The sequence below is a fragment of the Scyliorhinus torazame genome, chromosome 13, assembly GCF_047496885.1.
Source record: "Scyliorhinus torazame isolate Kashiwa2021f chromosome 13, sScyTor2.1, whole genome shotgun sequence".
Taxonomy (NCBI): Eukaryota; Metazoa; Chordata; class Chondrichthyes; order Carcharhiniformes; family Scyliorhinidae; genus Scyliorhinus; species Scyliorhinus torazame.
Window position 1 is genome coordinate 92,860,185 of NC_092719.1, and position 25,076 is coordinate 92,885,260.

The 25,076-nt window shown below is 51.5% G+C and overlaps 1 protein-coding gene across 1 annotated transcript in view; it reads right to left on the minus strand.

The window, feature by feature from the left end:
- Positions 1-20,761, minus strand: part of LOC140388193 (E3 ubiquitin-protein ligase Hakai-like) — a 95,453-nt gene extending 74,692 nt beyond the window's left edge. The window contains exon 1 of the mRNA XM_072471965.1: positions 20,599-20,761. Coding sequence (XP_072328066.1) covers positions 20,599-20,638 — 40 coding nt within the window. The 5' untranslated portion in view covers positions 20,639-20,761. The remainder of the gene's footprint in view (positions 1-20,598) is intronic.
- Positions 20,762-25,076: the final 4,315 nt, after the last annotated feature.

The window sequence follows — 25,076 nt, forward strand, 5'->3', positions numbered from 1 at the left end:
GGGGGAGGAGGAGCTCCATAGGGAGATCGGGGGGGGGCATTGGACAATATAACCATCTTGGCAGTGGACTCAAGAGGGTCCACCGCCACATAGGTCCCACCCACCGCGAGCCCTTTTCAAGAGCAAGGTGAACCGCCCTCTCGGCCCTCAGGAAGTACACGACCTTCTTGTACATGCGAGAGGTGGCTACAATGGCCGAGGAGCCAACAACCCCTGCCATTGCGCGATCACACGCTTCTATGGTGACAGTGGGGTGAGTGTAGCACTTTACACCCAGCTTTTGGGCCAACAATCGGAAAGAACAAAGAACAATACAGCACAGGAAGAGGTCCTTCGACCCCCCCAAGCCTGTACCGGTCATGATACCGACCGTTGCCAAAAACTCAGCACTTCCTTGTGCTGTATCCCTCTATACCCAACCTATCCATGTGATTGTCAAGATGCCTTTGAACGCCGTCAATGTATCTGTTCCACACTGAGTGCTGAATTTGGTGCATTTGAGTGCCATGGTAGGAGTTTGGTGACCGAGGGAGTAGAAGGCTTCATTTTTATCTAAAGTTTAGTCTTTCTTTTATTTAGTTAATTAACTTAAAAGTTGCTGTTTGGTTTAGAAGAAGGTGAATTTTCAATCAGCTTTAAACAAGCTTCTACTTGTAGGCACTTACAGCTGGAGCTTGTTAGTTAGTTAATTGGATTAGGCCAGTTTTCAGAGGCTAGATTCACAGTATAAAAGTGTTCCCCTACAGTGCAGACTTTGTTTGCACTGAGTGCTGAATTTGGTGCATTTGAGTGCTATAGTGGGGGTTTGGTGACCGAGGGAGTACAAGTCTTCATTTTTATCTAAAGTTTAGTCTTTCTTTTATTTAGTTAATTAACTTAAAAGTTGCTGTTTGGTTTAGGTGGTGGTGAATTTTCAATCAGCTGTAAACAAAGGTTGTACTTGTCGGTACTTGCAGCTGGAGCTTGTTCATTAGTTAATTGGATTAGGCCAGTTTTCAGAGGCTAGATTCACAATATAAAAGTGATCCTCTACAGTGCACTTTGTTTGCACTGAGTGCTGAATTTGGTGCATTTGAGTGCTATAGTAAGAGTTTGGTGACCGAGGGAGTGCTGAATTTGGTGCATTTGAGTGCTATAGTAAGAGTTTGGTGACCGAGGGAGTGCTGAATTTGGTGCATTTGAGTGCTATAGTAAGAGTTTGGTGACCGAGGGAGTTAGGTGCTCCTTTCATTTTGTTTCCGACATTGCCGCAAAGAGTGAGAAGAGAGACAGGAGTTTACAGAAATTGTAGCTGACTGGGAGCAGAGTCGGAGGGCGGAGATCTAGTTAGTCCACAGGGCAGCTATATTCTGTCAGGTAAGAGGGGATGGAGGCTAGGCCAGTTGCATGCTCCTCCTGTAGGATGTGGGTGGTGAGGGATACCACCGGTGTCCCCGCTGACTATACCTGCGGGAAGTGCACCCAACCTCAGCTCCTCAAAGACCGTGTAGGGAGCTGGAGCTGAAGCTGGATGAACTTCGGATCATCCGGGAGGCAGAGGGGGTGATTGAGAAGAGTTACAGGGAGGTAACCACACCCAAGGTACAGGACAAGAATAGCTGGGTTACAGTCAGGGGGAAAAAAACAAACAGGCAGACAGTGCAGGGATCCCTCGTGGCCGTTCCCCTTCAAAACAAGTATACCGTTTTGGATGCTGTTTGGGGGGGGGGGGGGGGGGGGAGGGGAGATGACCTACCGGGGGAAGGCCCTAGCGGCCAGGTCTCTGGCACTGAGTCTGGCTCTGGGGCTCAGAAGGGAAGGGGGGGAGAATAGAAAAGCAATAGTTGTAGGAGATTCAATGGTTAGGGGAATAGATAGGAGATTCTGTGGTCGCGAGCGAGACTCCCGGAAGGTATGTTGCCTCCCGGGTGCCAGGGCCAGGGATGTCTCGGATCGTGTCTTCAGGATCCTTAAGGGGGAGGGTGAGCAGCCAGAAGTCGTGGTGCACATTGGTACCAACGACATAGGTAGGAAAAGGGGGTGTGGAGGTAATAAACAAGTTTAGGGAGTTAGGCTGGAAGTTAAAAGCCAGGACAGACAGAGTTGTCATCTCTGGTTTGTTGCCGGTGCCACGTGATAGCGAGGCTAAGAATAGGGAGAGAGTGCAGCTGAACACGTGGCTGCAGGAATGGTGTAGGAGGGAGGGCTTCAGGTATTTGGATAATTGGAGCGCATTCTGGGGAAGGTGGGACCTGTACAAGCAGGACGGGTTGCATCTGAACCAGAGGGGCACCAATATCCTGGGAGGGAGGTTTTCTAGTACTCTTCGGGAGGGTTTAAACTAATTTGGCAGGGGAATGGGAACCAGATTTGTAGTCCAGCAACTAAGGTAGCCGATATTCAGGACGCCAAAGCGTGTAATGAGGCAGTGGGGAAGGGAACACTGACAAAGGAGCGTACTTGCATGGGTTGAAGTGTGTATACTTCAACGCAAAAAGCATCAGGAATAAGGTGGGTGAACTTAAGGCATGGATCGGTACTTGGGACTACAATGTGGTGGCCATCACGGAAACTTGGATAGAAGAGCAGCAGAAATGGTTGTTGGAGGTCCCTGGTTATAGATGTTTCAATAAGATTAGGGAGGGTGGTAAAAGAGGGGGGGGGGTGGCATTGTTAATTAGAGATAGTATAACAGCTGCAGAAAGGCAGTTCGAGGAGTATCACCCTACTGAGGTAGTATGGGTTGAAGTCAGAAATAGGAAAGGAGGAGTCACCTTGTTACGAGTTTTCTATAGGCCCCCCAATAGTAGCAGAGATGTGGAGGAACAGATTGGGAAACAGATTTTGGAAAGGTGCAGAAGTCACAGGGTAGTAGTCATGGGTGACTTTAACTTCCCAAATATTGAGTGGAAACTCTTTAGATCAAATAGCTTGGATGGGGTGGTGTTTATGCAGTGTGTCCAGGAAGCTTTTCTAACAGTATGTAGATTGTCCGACCAGAGGAGGGGCAATATTGGATTTAGTACTTGGTAATGAACCAGGGCAAGTGATAGATTTGTTAGTGGGGGAGCATTTTGGAGATAGTGACCACAATTCTGTGACTTTCACTTTAGTAATGGAGAGGGATAGGTGTGTGCAACAGGGCAAGGTTTACAATTGGGGGAAGGGTAAATACGATGTTGTCAGACAAGAATTGAAGTGCATAAGTTGGGAACATAGGCTGTCAGGGATGGACACAAGTGAAACGTGGAATCATAGAATTTACAGTGCAGAAGGAGGCCATTTGGCCCATCGAGTCTACACCGGCTCTTGGAAAGAGCACCCTACCCAAGCCCACACTTCCACCCTATCCCCATAACCCAGTAACCCCACCCAGCACCAAGGGCAATTTTGAACACTAAGGGCAATTTATCATGGCCAATCCACCTAAGCTGCACATCTTTGGACTGTGGGAGGAAACCGGAGCACCCAGAGGAAACCCACGCACACACGGGGAGGATGTGCAGACTCCGCACAGACAGTGACCCAAGCCTGAATCGAACTTGGGACCCTGGAGCTGTGAAGCAATTGTGCTATCCACAATGCTACCGTGCTGCTTGAACTTGTAGGTACTACGTGTCCTTGATATGTATGCCCCTGTCAGGCAGGGAAGAGATGGTCGAGTGAGGGAACCATGGTTGACAAGAGAGGTTGAATGTCTGGTTAAGAGGAAAAAGGAGATTTATGCAAGGCTGAGGAAACAAGGTTCAGACAGGGCATTGGAGGGATACAAGATAGCCAGGAGGGAACTGAAGAAAAGGATTAGGAGAGCTAAGAGTTGGCATGAACAATCTTTGGCGGGTAGGATCAAGGAAAACCCCAAGCCTTTTACACATATGTGAGAAATATGAGAATGACTAGAGCGAGGGTAGGTCCGATCAAGGACAGTAGCGGGAGATTGTGTACCGAGTCTGAAGAGATAGGAGAGGTCTTGAACGAGTACTTTTCTTCTGTATTTACAAATGAGAGGGGCGATATTGTTGGAGAGGACCGTGTGAAACAGATTGGTAAGCTCGAGGAAATATTTGTTAGGAAGGAAGATGTGTTGGGCATTTTGAAAAACTTGAGGATAGACAAGTCCCCCGGGCCTGACGGGATATATCCAATGATTCTATGGGAAGCAAGAGATGAAATTGCAGAGCCGTTGGCAATGATCTTTTCGTCCTCACTGTCAACAGGGGTGGTACCAGGGGATTGGAGAGTGGCGAATGTCGTGCCCCTGTTCAAAAAAGGGACTAGGGATAACCCTGGGAATTACAGGCCAGTTAGTCTTACTTAGGTGGTAGGCAAAGTAATGGAAAGGGTACTTAAGGATAGGATTTCTGAACATCTGGAAAGACACTGCTTGATTAGGGATAGTCAGCACGGATTTGTGAGGGGTAGGTCTTGCCTTACAAGTTTTATTGAATTCTTTGAGGAGGTGACCAAGCATGTGGATGAAGGTAAAGCAGTGGATGTAGTGTACATGGATTTTAGTAAGGCATTTGATAAGGTTCCCCATGGTAGGCTTCTGCAGAAAGTAAGGAGGCATGGGATAGTGGGAAATTTGGCCAGTTGGATAACGAGCTGGCTAACCGATAGAAGTCAGAGAGTGGTGGTGGATGGCAAATATTCAGCCTGGATCCCAGTTACCAGTGGTGTACCACAGGGATCAGTTCTGGGTCCTCTGCTGTTTGTGATTTTCATTAATGACTTGGATGAGGGAGTTGAAGGGTGGGGTCAGTAAATTTGCAGACGATACGAAGATTGGTGGAGTTGTGAATAGTAAGGAGGGCTGTTGTTGGCTGCAAAGAGACATAGCTACGATGCAGAGCTGGGCTGAGAAGTGACAGATGGAGTTTAACCCTGAAAAGTGTGAGGTTGTCCATTTTGGAAGGACAAATAGGAATGCGGAATACAGGGTTAACGGTAGAGCTCTTGGCAATGTGGAGGAGCAGAGAGATCTTGGGGTCTATGTTCATACATCTTTGAAAGTTGCCACTCAAGTGGATAGAGCTGTGAAGAAGGCCTATGGTGTGCTCGCGTTCATTAACAGAGGGATTGAATTTAAGAGCCGTGACGTGATGATGCAGCTGTACAAAACTTTGGTAAGGCCACATTTGGAGTACTGTGTACAGTTCTGGTCGTCTCATTTTAGGAAGGATGTGGAAGCATTGGAAAAGGTGCAAAGGAGATTTACCAGGATGTTGCCCGGAATGGAGAGTAGGTCTTACGAGGAAAGGTTGAGGGTGCTAGGCCTTTTCTCATTAGAACGGAGAAGGATGAGGGGCGACTTGATAGAGGTTTATAAGTTGATCAGGGGAATAGATAGAGTAGACAGTCAGAGACTTTTTCCCCGGGTGGAACAAACCATTACAAGGGGACATAAATTTAAGGTGAAAGGTGGAAGATATGGGAGGGATATCAGAGGTAGGTTCTTTACCCAGAGAGTAGTGGGGGCATGGAATGCACTGCCTGTGGAAGTAGTTGAGTCGGAAACATTAGGGACCTTCAAGCAGCTATTGGATAGGTACATGGATTACGGTAAAATGATATAGTGTAGATGTATTTGTTCTTAAGGGCAGCATGGTAGCATTGTGGATAGCACAATTGCTTCACAGCTCCAGGGTCCCAGGTTCGATTTCGGCTTGGATCACTGTCTGTGCGGAGTCTGCACATCCTCCCAGTGTGTGCGTGGGTTTCCTCCGGGTGCTCCGGTTTCCTCCCACAGTCCAAAGATGTGCAGGTTAGGTGGATTGGCCATGATAAATTGCCCTTCGTGTCCAAAATTGCCCTTGGTGTTGGGTGGAGGTGTTGAGTTTGGGTAGGGTGCTCTTTCCAAGAGCCGGTGCAGACTCAAAGGGCCGAATGGCCTCCTTCTGCACTGTAAATTCAATGATAATCTATGATTAATCTAGGACAAAGGTTCGGCACAACATCGTGGGCCAAAGGGCCTGTTCTGTGCTGTATTTTTCTATGTTCTATCCTCCCCTGACAACACGTTCCAGGCACTCACCACCCTCTGCGTAAACAACCTGCCTCGCACATCTCCTCTAATCTTCGCCCCACAGACCTTAAACCTATGCCCCCTTGTGACTGACCCCTCTGTTATGTTATGTACTCTGGGATAACACAGGCTGCAACTCGATGCAGCTTTGACCAAAAGATACTCCAGACTTTGAAGTAAGTTCTATGTGATTTATTGAACCATTAGCACAGTTCTCTATGAGTTTGACTCTCCTGCTAATCTTGCAATACTAACTCAGTCTAACTAACCAGTCTGCTCTAAGCCACGTGGTGGGTGTGATGCTTCTGATCTGCCCCTGTCCTACTCTCGAAGTGTCGCTTGTGGAAAGAGACAGAGCATGTGTGCCCTGTCCTTATATATGGGTTGTATAATGCCCCCTTGTGGTAGTGTCACCTCTGGGTGTCTTGACTGCCCATTGGTCGTGTCCTATTCTATGTGTTCATTAGCTGTATGTCTGCATGTCATGGCGTCTCTGGTGCTCCCTCTAGTGTTTACTTAGTCGTAGTGTATTTACATTAACCCCTTGTGTATTTACAGTGATGCATATCACCACACCCTCCACCTTGGGAAAGAGTGCCTGCCCATCCACTCTATCCATGCCCCTCATAATCTTGTAGACCTCTATCAGGTCAATCCCTGACCCTCCGACTTTCTAATGAAAACAGTTCGAGTCTATTCAGCCTCTCCACATAGCTTGTAGCCATCTAAGATGGCCACCTGCAAGGACCATGGGAATTATGGCCAACCCAGGACTCCGACAGATACACAGCCTATGTGTATCTAAAACATAGGTAACCAGACCTGGCAGAAACCCCCGCTCGTTTACATTTTAATGGCCCATTTTCCCAGGACAATAGAACTCCAACCAAGCAACCGGTACAGCCAGACTGATCGGCACCACTCCCCTTACACAGGAAGCATAACTGCCAAGGTCAATGAGCGCTAAGGACCCGCGCCCAGCTACCAAAGCACCTGCCCCTTTATTGGCCGAAATCGAAGAGAGTGATCAGAGCCCTGTCGAACTATTGAGTCCAAGGTTAAGGACCGCCCCAAAGAGCGCAAAATCCCAGAGGGATAAAAGAGGACGCAGCCATATGTTCTGTCTCTTTTGGATCCGGCCTGTGCCAACCCAATTGCAGCAGGAACAGCCAGCTAAGTTCAAGACCAACGATCGCTACCTGACGGATGAGCTCAGCAGAGACAGAGCCACTTTCTTCAAAACAGCCAAGTGAAATCCAGATAAAGGCCTTTATCCATTTGCACGGTGCCGGTCGCCCTGAACTTAAGTATAGGTTATTGTAGCTGATAGGCGTAGTTTAACTCGTAGTAGATATTGTGTTTGCATGTGTATGTAAATAAACCATTGTTTGAACTAACTAACTGGTTGTGTGGTCATTTGATTGATGTAAGGGAAAGACTAGTGGTGCACCGAGATAAATAGCAATACCCACAGTATTGGCGACGCTGTTGGGACCAAAAACAACATTATTGGCGACCTCTGATGGGACTCGATTAGGAGTGACTCGAGAACCCACAAACTTTGAATCCAATTGCGAGAAAGAGAAAGAACCACAAGTGCAAGTCCCATATCAACCAACTAACCAAATTTCGGAAGTGTGTACTAACCCTCATGCGTACCTAACAGGAAGAGTAAGGTAAGCTCGTTAGAATTCTGTACAACTATCGAGGGATTGTGAGCCAGAAAATAGCTTAAGCCATACCCGCTGTTCAAATCGCTGCCTTATTCCCCTGTCCCAAATTAAAAATAGAGAAAGAGATAGGAGAAGTAATGGCCACTAAAGCAATGGAAAGATTGATGAATCCACAGGAACCCGAGGTCGCAGCGACCAAGAGAGCAGAACAATGCCCCATATGGGAGGAAGAGTGAAGGAAATACTTAAAGGGGAAAGGATTGCCACTTTGGTCGAATTTTTGCGCTAATGATGAGCCAGGTCCAGGAAAGATAGGATAGACTTGGTGGGAGAACCTAAGCGAGGTCCACAAGAAAAATGTTGGGAAAGTCAGAAAGCCGATGGCAATGGTGTCCTGTTCGGCATGGTTGCGAGGCACAGAGAAGGTTGTGAAGACGCTCCCCAAGCAGTTAATTGAGAAGGAAGAAAAGAACGAGGGAAACAGTAATAAAAGCGAGAAGATAGTTGAGCAACTCCAGGAACAGTTAGCAGCTAAGGATAAGGAAATGGCCGATGTAAAACGCACACATCAATCTTGTCTAGTTGACCTTTGTCGCTTCCAGACCCAGTACGATAAAGCCTGCCAAGATACACAGTGCGCAGTCCTGGTAAGAGAGGAAACAGAACAGGTCGCCCAGCTAACTAGCAAATGCACAGATTTAAAAGCAGCTTTGAGCGCTCCACAACTCCACTAAGGAACAGAGGCAGAGCACCGTTGACCATGCCAAACGCCGGCAGAAGATAGAAAAGTTACAGTTGCTACTCAGTACAGAATGGCTTCAGGTACACTTTTGGCAGGATTTAGGTGAGGAAGGTGCTCCCTATTGACAAGAGTTAAACGAAAGCACCCAAAGATACGTAGAGGACACAGGAAATCAAAATCGAACCCCCACACCCCTAAAAGAAAAGCACACGCAGCACCGACTGCACAGGCAGCACACACCCCCACACACAATTCTATCCCCATGAATCCGGTTACCACACAATGCAGGTCATCGGATCAGGAGGAGCCTGATATCGTTTACACCACCCCACTATCCATAACCCAATTAAGAGAAGCTTGCACGAAAATTAGTCCATTCCAGCTCACCGCAAACCCGCAGTTTCTTTGAGGAGGTGCGCCAACAAAAGGTTATGTATGGTCTAGATGAGAGGAAGTAAAGCTAATAGTCATGAGCCTTAGCCAGTCCGTAAGGTCAGCTTTGCCCGAACCCCAAAATGTAGCAGGAGGAACCCTACAGGAAATGAGAACAGCCATATTAGATGCCATCGGGTATAACAAAGGAGATCCAGTCGAGGGTTTAAAACACTGCAGGCAAAAGAAGGGAGAACATCCGACCGCGTTTGCTGGTCGTCTATGGATTCATTTCATGGCAGTCTACGGACAATTAAACCACGCACACCTAAATGAAGACGACACCACTAAATGTTCCCGCACCTTAGTCTCGCATGCCACAGACGCAGGTTAGGGTACTTAAACTACTTTCTAGAGCATGGGTACAAACCCTACAGCGACAGACAGATCAGGACGATATAGAAGCAAACATGCACCCAGTTAGGACTAGCCAGGACCCAGCATGGATAAACGAGGGTAGACACGAGGGACGGGACCCTAGAGCACAGGCCCCACGAGGTTGTTACAATTGTGGCCACATAGGAAATTACGTACGCCCGCGATTGCTGATAAAACACCCCAAACCATCACGATACCAACAACCAAACCCCCCACCTAGGAACAATGTTAGGCCCATGCATAATGTTAGCGCCCGTTCAGACGACTTAGCGTTTAACTCCACAGATTGACGGTGTTTGGACTCCCCAACTTGGGTCTCTGACACTCGCTGGGACAAATCAGGCAGACCAGTAGTTCCAGGCACAGTCCGGGGACATACAGTCGATTCTCTTTGGGACACAGGAGGATCCCGCACCACTCTGAACTCCTCCACCATGTTTCAACGGGACAAATGGCCCACCACAGACACCATCACTCTGAGTGGATTCACAGGCCACATGCATCAAGGACATATCACAGCTCCGGTACCCATCCAGATAGGGAACATTAGCACCAAACACCCCGTCGTTTTAGTTGACTGACCCCAAACCGTAGAGCACATCTTAGGCATTGATTTTACGAGCTCCCATAACCTTTTGTTTGACCCAGTAAACAAATGTGTCTGGCAAATGGCTAAAACAGCTAGGGCTCATTTGCTCAGTAGGGGACTATTGGTTTAATCCGCAAACCAGACGATTAGAGAGGTCCTCATAAAACACAAAGCTTTGTTCGCCCAACAGAAACACGATTGTGGGAAGATCCCAGGTACAGCGAAGATTTCAGGTCCCGATCCAAAGCCGCAAAAGAAATACGGTTTCCCACAGCAAGCAGAGGGTGAGATTTCGAAGGTTATTAACAGTTTGTTAGACCAAGGAGTTATTCGACCCGTAGCTTCCACAAATAATGCCCCAATTTGGTCTGTAAAAAAGCCCGATGGTTCAAGGCGACAACCGAGACCATGCTCAAACAGGGAGTACAGGCTTTTGGTCCATCCCGTAGACAGGCCCTGCCTGTATAAATTCACATTTATGTTTCAAGTGCAACAGTACACGTGGGCATGCCTCCCACAAGGATTCCATAACTCCCCCTCCATTTTCCACCGGCAACTGGCCAACGGACTTTCTAAATTTTCCCGACCCGAATGCCTAATACAATATGTAGACGATCTGCTCTTGCAAACGGACACAAAAGAGGAACACGTAGAGCTCTTATCGGAATTACTAGGCCTACTGCAATCAATCAGATGTAAGGTAAACCCCAAAAAGGCCTAGATTTTAAAGGAAAAGATTCTTTATTTAGGCACCATCATCACCCACGGGACAAGAGAAATTGAGCAAAAACGGATCGAGTCCATCTTTAAATTGCCCCTGCCCCAAAATGTCATGGCACTCGTCATTCCGAGGTTTGGTAGGATATTGCAGAAATTATATAGATGGTTTTGCCACCAAAGCAGCCCCACTCTCAGAGCTCCTTAAAAAGAACGCCCAATGGGAATGGCTTCTGCAGCACAGACGCCATTGATGATTTAAACCGCGCCCTAGCTTTACAAGTTCCAGACCCAGACTTGCCCTATGCCATAGAAGTAGCAACCACCGACTGAACCCTATCAGCAGTGCTGCTGCAAGAACGACACGATCACTTAGCCCATGCCTCAAGAGTATTAGACCCCGTAGAGCAAGGATTCTCAGCCTGCGAACGGCACTTGCTTGCAGTCTTTTGGGCAGTACAGTACTTTGCGTACATCACAGGCCTCAACCCAGTCACGATCTTGACCAAGCACAGCCTCACTCAATTATTACTAAACGGTAGATTAAAGGACGGTTCAGTCAGCCAAATCAGAGCAGCTCGCTGTACACTACTGTTACAAGGGACATTACGGTAAAACGCACCAAAACCCTGACATTTCTGGCCGATAATCTCCAATATGCAGGGACCCCACACGAGTGCCAGATCATAGCAGCACAACACCACACAGGACCTTTTATCCCAAAGTCACTGTACCCACGAGCAAGCAGTAAGACACAGAATTCCCGAACCACAGGGGATACTTAAAAAATGTATGTAGACGGTTCCTCCACAATCTAAAATGGAGTTAGAATTACTGGTTGTGGAATTTACGTGGAAGACACGCAGGGTCGGCCACTAGAAGAAATCTCTTTAAAATTGCCCGGCCACCTAGGTTCAGAAGCAGAACACGCAGCCATAGCCTATGTAATTCAGCACCCCGACTCTTTTCCAACCCCCGCAGACATACACTCGGACAGCCTGTATGTGTGCAACAGTTTAACAGAATTCCTGCCCGTGTCACCAAGCTGACACATCGGCATCCCTTGCATACACATAGGACATATAAAGGTATGCAATTCACATGCAATTCTCGTTTGCTTTTATGGAGACAGTTGCCCGTTCCCAGCAGTCCCAAACACAGTATCAATTTTATCAGATCCATCCTTATTACTTTAAATTAACAATGCCCCAAAGCCTATACCGGCTGCGCGCCGGTATATTCAGCTTGCTTAGGGGTCAGAGAGGAAAGGGCCTGTAAGCCAAGCAAATCACATATATTCAAATATTGGTTTCAATTGTCGCCTGGGTGCGTCTCGAGTTGAGTTTAATGTTTCCAGACCCCTTTCCCTCTAATGTCTATACATGCACAAGTATCGCCACTAATTATAACTTGGTAGTTCCATTTAGGGGCGAAACCGGGTTTTGCAGGTAACGTTTTCACCATTACTCGACTCCCTGCAACAGGGACGTCAGGAAGTGTCTCAAGTTCTCTCTGTGTGTCTCGTCGTTCCTGACTGTCCTTTACTGATTTATGCATCTCTTTAAGTTGGGTGCTCAGCTCCAGTACATAACATCTGATTCTATCTTTCAGCGGACCTACATCGGCCCCACCAGTGATAATGTTCTCTGGTAGTTGCATCGCCCTCCCAGTCATTAATTCATACGGGGTCAAACCAGTTGTACAGTTTGTTGTAGCCCTTAATTTCATCAGGATTCCGGGTAACACCCATTAGTCCCGACACCTGAATAGCTTTTGCCAAAGCATTTTTAAGGGTTCGGTTAATTCGTTCTACCATTCCAGAGCTTTGTGGATGGTAGGGGATGTGGAATTTTTGTTTTGTACCCATGAGTTGGCACACTGTTTTTATTACTTTCCCAGTAAAGTGCGTTCCCTGGTCGGAATCTATTTGTAGCGGTACTCGGGATAACCTCTGCTGTCAATATTCTGGCCACCGTGGTGGCAGTGCAATTCCGAGTAGGGAACGCTTCCACCCACCAGGTAAATTGATCAATAAACACCAAACAGTAAGTCTTCCCATGAGATGGTGGTAGGGGTCCCGTGAAGTCTATCTGCAGATGTTCCCATGGCCCTTTGGGCCGGGGCTGGTGTCCCATTTTTATTTTTATGGGTCGACTGGGATTATATTGCGCACAGGTCACACATCGGTGGCAATACCGGGCTATGTCTCTCCCCATTCCTTTCCACCATGATGTAATGTCAGGAGGGTATTTTCATAGAATTTACAGTGCAGGAGGCCATTCGGCCCATCGAGTCTGCACCGGCTCTTGGAAAGAGCACCCCACCCAAGGTCCACACCTCCACCCCATCCCCATAACCCAGTAACCCCACCCAACACTAAGGTCAATTTTGGACACTATGGGCAATTTAGCATGGCCAATCCACCTAACCCGCACATCTTTGGACTGTGGGAGGAAACCGGAGCACCCGGAGGAAACCCACGCACACACGGGGAGAATGTGCAGACTCCGCACAGACAGTGACCCAAGCCGGGAATCGAACCTGGGACCCTGGAGCTGTGAAGCAATTGTGCTATCCACAATGCTACCGTGCTGCCCGAAGAATCTCAAACTCCTCCTCTTTTGCTCGCTCGGTGATCCAATCTGGTTGAAACCTTACCCTGATACATTTCGGGTATTGCTACTGCTTTTACTTCAATTTCTTTATTTTTTGATTATGACCGGATCGTTATGAAGGTAAGTTCTGAATATGACATTTTAACTTTATCATCTGTCCTATCAATGCTGCGAACAGGTTTTAATTCACAGTCTTCCCACCAATTGGGTCATGTGTGACCCAATTGTGCAGTTGTGCGGCAGTTCCTGTCCCGGTTACCGGGGCCATATTACATTCTTCCGTATCCCCCTGTGGTAGGGAAGGGGCTGTTACCTCATGTGTTGTCTCATGAGGTGGAAGGAGACCCCAATGATTCTCCTCTAACAGTTGATTCCTTTTTTCTAATTCCCTTACCCTAGATTCCAATTTCTTTATCCTCAGACCATTTTTTAAGAACAAAGAAAATTACAGCACAGGACCAGGCCCTTCGGCCCTCCCAGCCTGCGCCGATCCAGATCCTTTATCTAAACCTGTCGCCTATTTTCCAAGGATCTACTTCCCTCTGTTCCCCACCCGTTCATAAATCTGTCGAGATGCATCTTAAATTATGTTATCGTGCCCGCCTCTACCACCTCCGCTGGCAAAGCGTTCCAGGTACCCACCACTGTTGCTAACTTTTGGTTGGTTCAATTGGCTCTGTTTTATAACCTTTGCTCTCGAGTCGCCAGGTATCTTTATGATACCGCCACGAGGTTCAAGTTCAAGTAATGATCAATAACTCAATACACCGAAGGAGGCTTATGTAAAGATGAGACATGAAGGTTCAGGTAGGGCGCTCGAGAGTTACAAGTTAGCTAGGAAGGAGCTAAAGAGAGAGCTAAGAAGAGCCAGGAGGGGACATGAGAAGTCTTTGGCAGGTAGGATCAAGGATAACCCTAAAGCTTTCTATAGATATGTCAGGAATAAACGAATGACTAGGGTAAGAGTAGGGCCAGTCAAGGACAGTAGCGGGAAGTTGTGCTTGGAGTCCGAGGAGACAGGAGAGGTGCTAAATGAATATTTTGCGTCAGTTTTCACACAGGAAAAAGACAATGATGTCGAGGAGAATACTGAGATTCAGGCTACTGGACTAGAAGGGCTTGAGGTTCATAAGGAGGAGGTGTTAGCAATTCTGGAAAGTGTCAAAATAGATAAGTCCCCTGGGCCGGATGGGATTTATCCTAGGATTCTCTGGGAAGCTAGGGAGGAAATTGCTGAGCCTTTGGCTTTGATCTTTAAGTCATCTTTGTCTACAGGAATAGTGCCAGAAGACTGGAGAATAGCAAATGTTGTCCTCTTGTTCAAGAAGGGGAGTAGAGACAACCCCGGTAACTATAGACCGCCTTACTTCAGCTGTGGGCAAAATCTTGGAAAGGTTTATAAGAGATAGGATGTATAATCATCTGGAAAGGAATAATTTGATTAGAGATAGTCAACACGGTTTTGTGAAGGGTAGGTCATGCCTCACAAACCTTATTGAGTTCTTTGAGAAGGTAACCAAGCAGGTGGATGAGGGTAAAGCAGTTGATGTGGTGTATATGGATTTCAGTAAAGCGTCTGATAAGGTTCCCCACGGTAGGATTTTGCAGAAAATACAGAGGCATGAGATTCAGGGTGATTTAGCAGTTTGGATCAGAAATTGGCTAGCTGGAAGAAGACAAAGGGTGGTGGTTGATGGGAAATGTTGAGCCTGGAGTCCAGTTACTAGTGGTGTACCAGAAGGATCTGTTTTAGGGCCACTGCTGTTTGTCATTTTTATAAATGACATGGAGGAGGGCGTAGAAGGATGGGTGAGTAAATTTGCAGATGACACTGAAGTCGGTGGAGTTGTGGACAGTGCAGAAGGATGTTACAAGTGACATAGATAAGCTGCAGAGCTGGGCTGAGAGGTGGCAAATGGAGTTTAATGCAGAAAAGTGTGAGGTGATTCATTTTGGAAGGAATAACAGGAAGACAGAGTACTGGGCTAATGGTAGCCCAGTACTCTTGGTAGTGTGGATGAGCAGAGAGATCTCGGTGTCCATGAGATCCCTGAAAGTTGCCACCCAGGTTGAGAGGGTTGTTAAGAAGGCGTACGGTGTGTTAGCTTTTATTGGTAGAGGGATTGAGTTTCGGAGCCATGAGGTCATGTTGCAGCTGTACAAAACTCTGGTGCGGCCGCATTTGGAGTATTGCGTGCAATTCTGGTCGCCGCATTATAGGAAGGATGTGGAAACATTGGAAAGGGTGCAGAGGAGATTTACCAGAATGTTGCCTGGTATGGAGGGTACATCTTATGAGGAAAGGCTGAGGGACTTGAGGCTGTTTTCGTGAGAGAGAAGGTTAAGAGGTGACTTAATTGAGGCATACAAGATGATCAGAGGATTGGATAGGGTGGACAGTGAGAGCCTTTTTCCTCGGATGGTGATGTCTAGCACGAGGGGCCATACCTTTAAATTGAGGGGAGGTAGATATAAGACAGATGTCAGAGGTAGGTTCTTTACTCAGAGTAGTAAGAGCGTGGAATGCCCTGCCTGCCAACACTAAGGGCATTCAAATGGTCATTGGGTAGACATATGGACGATAAGGGAATAGTGTAGATGGGCTTTAGAGTGGTTTCACAGGTCGGCGCAACATCGAAGGCCGAAGGGCCTGTACTGCGCTGTAATGTTCTATGTTCTAACCCCCGCCCTACGCGAGGATTCCACCCATTCTTCTCCCGCAGCGGCCCACACGCACTTCATACGCTCTGGAATGGTTCTCTACACTCTGCATTGCCTTTGGCAAGCCCTTAGTTTCACCTTCTCTACTCTCTCTTTGGTTGTGGTAGAAATAATGTATTTTGCCAAGTTCCTCACCCCTTCTTTCCTTTACCTCCTGCGACCTCCTGGTTGTTCCCCACATGCTATTTACACGTACGACACAATTGGTTGCTGATCACTGCTGCTATACACGCGGCTACACGCCCTGGGACGAAACTCTATGAAACTGGCTGCCATGAAATTCGTCTGGTTAAGACAAGCCTCAACCACCACTGATTGTAAGTAACGAAAAGACTGGTCGAAGAAATTGGCCGTCTCACTCCCCGCATTGACCACAAACTACGAGAGTCTCTGTACTTTAAAAATTTGCATTTCTTGTCTCTCCAAAATGTTATTTTTTTTAAAAAACAACATGAGGGAGTCACACATGGTGACAATCATAACAGGTAATTGGAGTAAGGCGAAAAAGACTAATAAAACAAGATATTAACCAAAGATAATAACAGAAACTATGCTTGCACCCCCAGGATCACACGGAAAACATAAAACACAGGATGAAGCAAGGACTGCTGACAGGCGTTTGGATCATCGCTGGACTTCTGCAACCGCGCGCGCAACGAACGTTTGTAACAAACCCCACACCAGCCCCGAACACTACCACCCAACAGGCCACAACCAGCCAGACACTACACCACACAGAAAGACAGACATCGAGACCCCCACCCGTGCGAAAACATTGCCAAATGGAACCCCCTTTCATACATAGCAGAGCCGTTCTAGTAATTGCAATAATCTACAGTGTCATTCAGACACTCCGACTCCTTAAATGGCGAGCAAAAGCCTCCCGCTCCCCGCTATCTACAGTCTGATTCCCCCTTCTTTGGAATTCAATAAAAATTGAACTCATGTAACAATCGCTGCTAAAAATAAACCAGGTACCTCTTTAACTTTATTAGGATTAAGTAGAAATGTGATGCTGCTGTTTTGAATTTTGTACTGTATATAAGTTCTTTGATATTCACCAGCAGCATGAGAGTAGCTTAGATAGCGTTAGCTAGAGATCAACTGTGCAGATAAATTAAATGTGATAGTGACCTAAATTATAGTAACCGTTAGAGATGAATTAATTTATGAATGTATGAATGAAATATGAGGTAAATGTCCCAAACCATAAGGGTGACCAAGGGTGAACAGGGATCAATAAAGTGTGATCCACCACGCTTCATGTTCAGGATCAAAAGGACGGAATGTAGCCATCAAAGATGGCCACCTGCAAAGGACCATGGGAATTATGGCCAACCCAGGGCTCAGACAGATACACAGCCTATGTGTATCTAAAACACAGGTAACCAGACCTGACTGAAACCCCGCTCGTTTGCATTTTAATGGCCCATTTCCCAGGACAATAGAATTCCAATCAATCAGCCACAGACTGATCAGCGCCACTCCCCTTACTCAGAAAGCACAACTGCCAAGGTCAATGACCGCTAAGGACCCGCCCAGCTACCAAGGCACCCGCCCCTTTATTGGCCGAAATCGAAGAGAGTGTTCAGAACCCTGTCGAACTATTGGGTCCAAGGTTAAGGACCAACCCAAAGAGCGCAAAATCCCAGAGGGATAAAAGAGGACGCAGCCATATGTTCTGTCTCTTTTGGATCCGGCCTGTGCCAACCCAATTGCAGCAGGAACAGCCAGCTAAGTTCAAGACCAACGATCGCTACCTGACGGATGAGCTCTGCAGAGACAGAGCCACTTTCTTCGAACCAGCTAAGTGAAATCCAGATAAAGGCCTCTATCCATTTGCACAGTGCCAGTCGCCCTGAAGTTAAGTATAGGTTGTTGTAGCTGATAGGTGTAGTTTAACTCGTAGTAGATATTGTGTTTGCATGTTGAGATAACTCGTGTATGTAAATAAACCATCGTTTGAACAAACTAACTGGTTGTGTGGTCATTTGATCGATATAAGGGAAAGATTTGTGGTTCACCGAGATAAATACAAATACCCACAGTATTGGCGACGCAGTTGAGACCAAAATAGAGCAACAAGCTAACACCCTCCAGATCATGCAACATCCTGGTAAACCTCCTCTGCCCCTTCTCCAAAGCCTCCACATCCTTCTGGTAGTGTGGCGACAAAAATTGTGCGCAATATTTCAAGTGCGGCCTTACCAAGGTTCTATACAACTGTAACATGGCTTGCCAGTTTTTATACTCTATCCCCCATCCAATGAAGGCAAGCATTCCGTATGCTTTCTTGGCTACCTTGTCCACTTGTGTTGCCACCTTCAAAGATCTGTGGACCTGCACACCCAGATCTCTGACTTTCTATAATCCTGTCCTGCTGTATCCTCTGACAATCCTCAAAACTATCTGCCACTCCACCGCAAACTTACTAATCAGACCAGATACATAAACAATTTGGAGGAAAATGTATACTACAAACAACAGAGGCTCCAGCACAGATCCCTGTGGAACACCACTAGTCACAACCTTCCATTCAGAAAAACATCCTTCCACTGCTACCCTTTGCCTTCTGTGACCAAGCCAATACTGTATCATCTTACCACCTCACCTCTGATCCCCTGTGACTTCACCTTTTGTACCAGTCTGCCATGAGGCACCTTGTCAAAGGCTTTTCTGAACTCCATGAACTCCTCGTGTTGGGCACGAGGGAATCCACCACCTCACAGCAAATGGATCCAAAATCATCCCATGTGCCCACCACCAGGCAGTCGCCGCCTGGGACCGAGTCCGAGACCACATTGAGTGTGGCCAACGGCACGGTCCCAGCAACCAGCCCTAGGTCTGCCTCGATCCCACCCCCTGGATCTTCGACAGACTGCTTGCTTGCAGGTTCCTCTCGGGGTATCAGGGCTCAAGAACCCCTCTCCTCTTGCGACGCAGGGCTACCGGATAGATCCGGGAACAGTTCTAGAAAAAGCTCCGGGATGGAGATGGAGGCGCTCGGCATTCGAGGCTGAGGCGGAGATGGGTGGCCCACCTCACCACCATCGCCCAATGACCCTGACGTCAGGGAGTTGTCACATCCCTCTGGCGTTGTACAAACACCTCTGGATTTCAAAATTGAACCAGGCGGGATGAGCCCTCGGGGGTCTCACTCGCACCCGGCCCCGAGGCACCCTGGGCGAAATTCTCCCCCAACGGAGCGATGTCCGCCGACTGGCGCCAAAAACGGCGCCAATCAGACGGGCATCGCGCCGGCCCAAAGGTGCGGAACGCTCCGCATCTTTGGGGGCCGAGCCCCAACATTGAGGGGCTAGGCCGGCGGCGGAGGCATTTCCGCCCCGCCAGCTGGCGGAAATGGCGTTTGTTGCCCCGCCAGCTGGCGCGGAAATGCGGCGCATGCGCGGGATCGTCAGCGGCCGCCGACAGTTTCCCGCGCACGCGCAGTGGGGAGAGTCTCTTCCGCCTCCGCCGTGGTGGAGGCGGAAGGGAAAGAGTGCCCCTACGGCACAGGCCCGCCCGCGGATCAGTGGGCCCCGATCGCGGGCCAGGCCACCGTGGGGGCACCCCCCAGGACCCCGGAGCCCGCCCACGCCGCCTGGTCCCGCCGGTAAATACCAGCTTTGATTTACGCCGGCGGGACAGGCAATTTCTGGGCGGGACTTCGGCCCATCCGGGCCGGAGAATTGAGCGGGGAGTCCCACCAACCGGCGCGGCCCGATTCCCGCCCCATCTCCGGTACCGGAGACTTCGGCGGGGGCGGGATTCACGGCGGCCAACGCCCATTCTCCGACCTGGCGGGGGGTCGGAGAATGACGCCCCCTGTTCAGGGGGGCTGCTCAGGGATCGAAACATGATCAGCCTTTTCGGTTTTCTTCCAGCGGCTGGTTTACAACAGTGGGGGGGGGGGGGGTGGGGGGGAAGAGAGATGATGTTTTTCTCCCACCCATTCGCCGCTTGCTGGGGGTGGCCTGCACCGAAGAAACCTCCACCCTGTCATTTCCCCCTCTTTCCCTCAACACTCTGCCTCCGGGTTCGTGATTTGGGTGTCCTTCTCGCTGGCTTGGGATCATGCGGATCATCCTCCCCTTGCTGACCCGCACCGAAACGGCACCAAGCCCTAGACGTCAATGGGCCGAGGATGAGCTGGAGTGTCTACGGTGCCAGGTGTATTAGTCGTCACCCAGGCCGGAGTTTTGGGGCGCAGGGTTCTCCAGGCTGACGGAGTCGGGCGTATCCGGAGCCGGTCCCTGCCTTGCCTTCTTTCATGCCTTGCGGCCTGGTGGATGCTCTCCCTCCTCCACGCCGGCAGCCGATTGGCCAGAAGGCGCTGTGTCCACTTCCAGGTCGGGGTGGTAATGTCAATGGAGGGAGAGGGGGTGGTGGTGCCAGCCGCAGTCGCCTTGGTGTCTGTGGTGGCTTTGGAGGCGGGGCAGATATCCCTCACATGCCTCAACTTCTTGCAGGCATGGCACCGCAAGTCCTCCGCAGACCAGAAAATGCGGAAGGTCTCCCCTTGATGTAGGGATTGTCTGATTCTATGATTATGAAGAAAGGGTAAGTGAGAGACGAACTGGGAAGGAATTTACAGACTGAATGGAATGTTACCATTCTACAAGGTTCCCCAATTAGAGAATTTTTGTTCTGCTCAAGACCAGCCAGTGAGTAGTGTGAAATATCACTAAATATGTTATTATTATGCAATAAAGCTACTAGTTTTTCACCTTCATCTGTAGCTAGTGGCTTTGAAGAACTTCTGCTCATATTTCGTGGGATACGAGATGAGATGCGATTTCGGTTAGACTGTTTTGAGATTAACTTGATAGGGATTCGCCTTCGAACATCAACGCCACTCAGACATCCTGAACTATCAGTTCCTTGCAGATCTTTATCTGTTAAAATAAAAAAAACAGATCTTTTGAATGACGGGGGAAGACAGCAAAGGAATCGTGACGGAGGGGACGTGGCCGAGGGGGAGTGGGCGTGGCTGAGGGGGAGGGGCGTGGCTGAGGGGGAGGGGCGTGGCTGAGGGGGGACGGACGTGGCTGAGGGGGGAGGGACGTGGCTGAGGGGGAGGGACGTGGCTGAGGGGGAGGGGCGTGGCTGAGGGGGAGGGGCGTGGCTGAGGGGGAGGGGCGTGGCTGAGGGGGAGGGGCGTGGCTGAGGGGGAGGGGCGTGGCTGAGGGGGCGTGGCTGAGGGGGGCGTGGCTGAGGGGGCGGGGGCCGAGGGGGAGGGGGGCGGCCGAGGGAGAGGGGGAGGGGGGGCGGCCGAGGGGGAGGGGGGGCGGCCGAGGGGGGGGGGCGGCCGAGGGGGGGGGGCGGGCGGCCGAGGGGGGGGGGGCGGGCGGCCGAGGGGGGGGGGGGCGGCCGAGGGGGGGGGGGCGGCCGAGGGGGGGGGGGCAGCCGAGGGGGGAAGGGGGGGGCGGCCGACCGAGAAGGGGGGGGCGGCCGAGGGGGAGGGGGCAGGGCGGGGCGGCAGAGGGGGGGGGCGGCCGAGGGGGGGGTGAGGGGGCGGGCGAGGGGGGGGGGGCGGCCGAGGGGGGGGCGGCGAAAGGGGGGGGCGGCCGAGGGGGGGGGGCGGGGGGCGGCCGAGGGGGTGGGTGGGGGGGGGCGGCCGAGGGGGTGGGTGGGGGGGGCGGCCGAGGGGGTGGGTGGGGGGGGCGGCCGAGGGGGTGGGTGGGGCGGCCGAGGGGGTGGGGGGGGGCGGCCGAGGGGGTGGGGGGGGGCGGCCGAGGGGGTGGGGGGGGGGGGCGGCCGAGGGGGTGGGGGGGGGGGGGCGGCCGAGGGGGTGGGGGGGGGGGGGCGGCCGAGGGGGAGGCGGCCGAGGGGGAGGCGGCCGAGGGGGAGGGGGGGCGGCCGAGGGGGAGGGGGGCGAGGGGGAGGGGGTCGGCCGAGGGGGAGGGGGGGGCGGCCGAGGGGGGGCCATGCCCGAGGGGGAGAGGAACGGCGAGGGAGGGGTAGGGGGAGAGGAATGGGGGGGGGGATGGGGAGAGGAATGGGGGGGGGGATGGGGAGAGGGATAGGGGGGGTTAGAGAGGAACGGGGGGGGGTTAGAGAGGAACGGGGGGGGGGAAAGAGAGGAACGGGGGGGGGGGAAAGAGAGGAACGGGGGGGGGGGAAAGAGAGGAACGGGGGGGGGGAAAGAGAGGAACGGGGGGGGGGAAAGAGAGGAACGGGGGGGGGGAAAGAGAGGAACGGGGGGGGGGAAAGAGAGGAACGGGGGGGGGAAAGAGAGGAACGGGGGGGGGGAAAGAGAGGAACGGGGGGGGGGAAGAGAGGAACGGGGGGGGGAAGAGAGGAACGGGGGGGGGAAGAGAGGAACGGGGGGTGAAGAGAGGAACGGGGGGTGAAGAGAGGAACGGGGGGGGGAAGAAGGGAACGGGGGGGGGAAGAAGGGAACGGGGGGGGGAAGAAGGGAACGGGGGGGGGGAAGAAGGGAACGGGGGGGGGGAAGAAGGGAACGGGGGGGGGGGAAGAAGGGAACGGGGGGGGAAAGAGAGGAACGGGGGGGGAAAGAGAGGAACGGGGGGGGCGGAAGAGAGGAACGGGGGGGGGAAAGAGAGGAACGGGGGGGGGGAAGAGAGGAACGGGGGGGGGAAGAGAGGAACGGGGGGGGGAAGAGAGGAACGGGGGGGGGGAAGAGAGGAACGGGGGGGGGAAGAGAGGAACGGGGGGGGAAGAGAGGAACGGGGGGGGAAGAGAGGAACGGGGGGGGGGGAAGAGAGGAACGGGGTGTGGGGGAGAAGAGAGGAACGGGGGGGGGAAAGAAGAGAGGAACGGGGGGGGGGAAGAAGAGAGGAACGGGGGGGGGGAAGAAGAGAGGAACGGGGGGGGGAAGAAGAGAGGAACGGGGGGGGGAAAGAGAGGAACGGGGGGGGAAAGAGAGGAACGGGGGGGGAAGAGAGGAACGGGGGGGGGAAAGAGAGGAACGGGGGGGGAAGAGAGGAACGGGGGGGGGGAAAGAGGAACGGGGGGGGGGGAAAGAGAGGAACGGGGGGGGGGAAAGAGAGGAACGGGGGGGGGAAAGAGAGGAACGGGGGGGGGAAAGAGAGGAACGGGGGGGGGAAAGAGAGGAACGGGGGGGGGAAAAGAGAGGAACGGGGGGGGAAAGAGAGGAACGGGGGGGGGGGAAAGAGAGGAACGGGGGGGGGAAAGAGAGGAACGGGGGGGGGGAAGAGAGGAACGGGGGGGGGGAAAGAGAGGAACGGGGGGGGAAAGAGAGGAACGGGGGGGGAAAGAGAGGAACGGGGGGGGGGGAAGAAGAGAGGAACGGGGGGGGGGGGGGAAGAAGAGAGGAACGGGGGGGGGGGAAGAAGAGAGGAACGGGGTGGGGGGGAAGAAGAGAGGAACGGGGGGGGGGAAGAAGAGAGGAACGGGGGGGGGGAAGAAGAGAGGAACGGGGGGGGGGGGAAAGAGAGGAACGGGGGGGGGGAAAAGAGAGGAACGGGGGGGGGGAAAGAGAGGAACGGGGGGGGGGGGAAGAGAGGAACGGGGGGGGGGGGAAAGAGGAACGGGGGGGGAAGAGAGGAACGGGGGGGGGAAGAGAGGAACGGGGGGGAAGAGAGGAACGGGGGGGGGGGAAGAGAGGAACGGGGGGGGGGAAAGAGAGGAACGGGGGGGGGGAAAGAGAGGAACGGGGGGAGGGAAAGAGAGGAACGGGGGGGGGAAGAGAGGAACGGGGGGGGGGAAAGAGAGGAACGGGGGGGGGGAAAGAGAGGAACGGGGGGGGGGAAAGAGAGGAACGGGGGGGGGAAAGAGAGGAACGGGGGGGGGGGAAGAGAGGAACGGGGGGGGGGGAAGAGAGGAACGGGGGGGGGGAAGAGAGGAACGGGGGGGTGGGGGAGGAGAGGAACGGGGGGGGGAGAAGAGAGGAACGGGGGGGGGAGAAGAGAGGAACGGGGGGGGGAGAAGAGAGGAACGGGGGGGGGGGGAAGAAGAGAGGAACGGGGGGGGGGGGGGAAAGAGAGGAACATAGAATATAGAACAATACAGCGCAGTACAGGCCTTGGGCCCACGATGTTGCACCGAAACAAAAGCCATCTAACCTACACTATGCCATTATCATCCATATGTTTATCCAATAAACTTTTAAATGCCCTCAATGTTGGCGAGTTCACTACTGTAGCAGGTAGGGCATTCCACGGCCTCACTACTCTTTGCGTAAAGAACCTACCTCTGACCTATATCTATTACCCCTCAGTTTAAAGTTATGTCCCCTCGTGCCAACCATATCCATCCGCGGGAGAAGGCTTTCACTGTCCACCCTATCCAACCCCCTGATCATTTTGTATGCTCGATTAAGTCTCCTCTTAACCTTCTTCTCTCCAACGAAAACAACCTCAAGTCCATCAGCCTTTCCTCATAAGATTTTCCCTCCATACCAGGCAACATCCTGGTAAATCTCCTCTGCACCCGCTCCAAAGCCTCCAAGTCCTTCCTATATTGCGGTGACCAGAACTGTACGCAATACTCCAAATGCGGCCGTACCAGAGTTCTGTACAGCTGCAACATGACCTCCCGACTCCGGAACTCAATCCCTCTACCAATAAAGGCCAACACTCCATAGGCCTTCTTCACAACCCTATCAACCTGGGTGGCAACTTTCAGGGATCTATGTACATGGACACCTAGATCCCTCTGCTCATCCACACTTTCAAGAACTTTACCATTAGCCAAATATTCCGCATTCCTGTTATTCCTTCCAAAGTGAATCACTCACACTTCTCTACATTAAACTCCATTTGCCACCCTCAGCCCAGCTCTGCAGCTTATCTATATCCCTCTGTAACCTGCTACATGCTTCCACACTGTCGACAACACCACCGACTTTAGTATCGTCTGCAAATTTACTCACCCACCCTTCTGCGCCTTCCTCTAGGTCATTGATAAAAATGACAAACAGCAACGGCCCCAGAACAGATCCTTGTGGTACTCCACTTGTGACTGTACTCCATTCTGAACATTTCCATCAACCACCACCCTCTGTCTTCTTTCAGCTAGCCAATTTCTGATCCACATCTCTAAATCACTCTCAATCCCCAGCCTCCGTATTTTTTACAATAGCTCTACCCTCGTCTACCTGTTCAGTCACCTTCTCAAAGAAAGGGGAAGAGAGGAACGGGGGGGGGGGGGAAAGAGAGGAACGGGGGGGGAAAAGAGAGAACGGGGGGGGGAAAAGAGAGGAACGGGGGGGGGGAAAAGA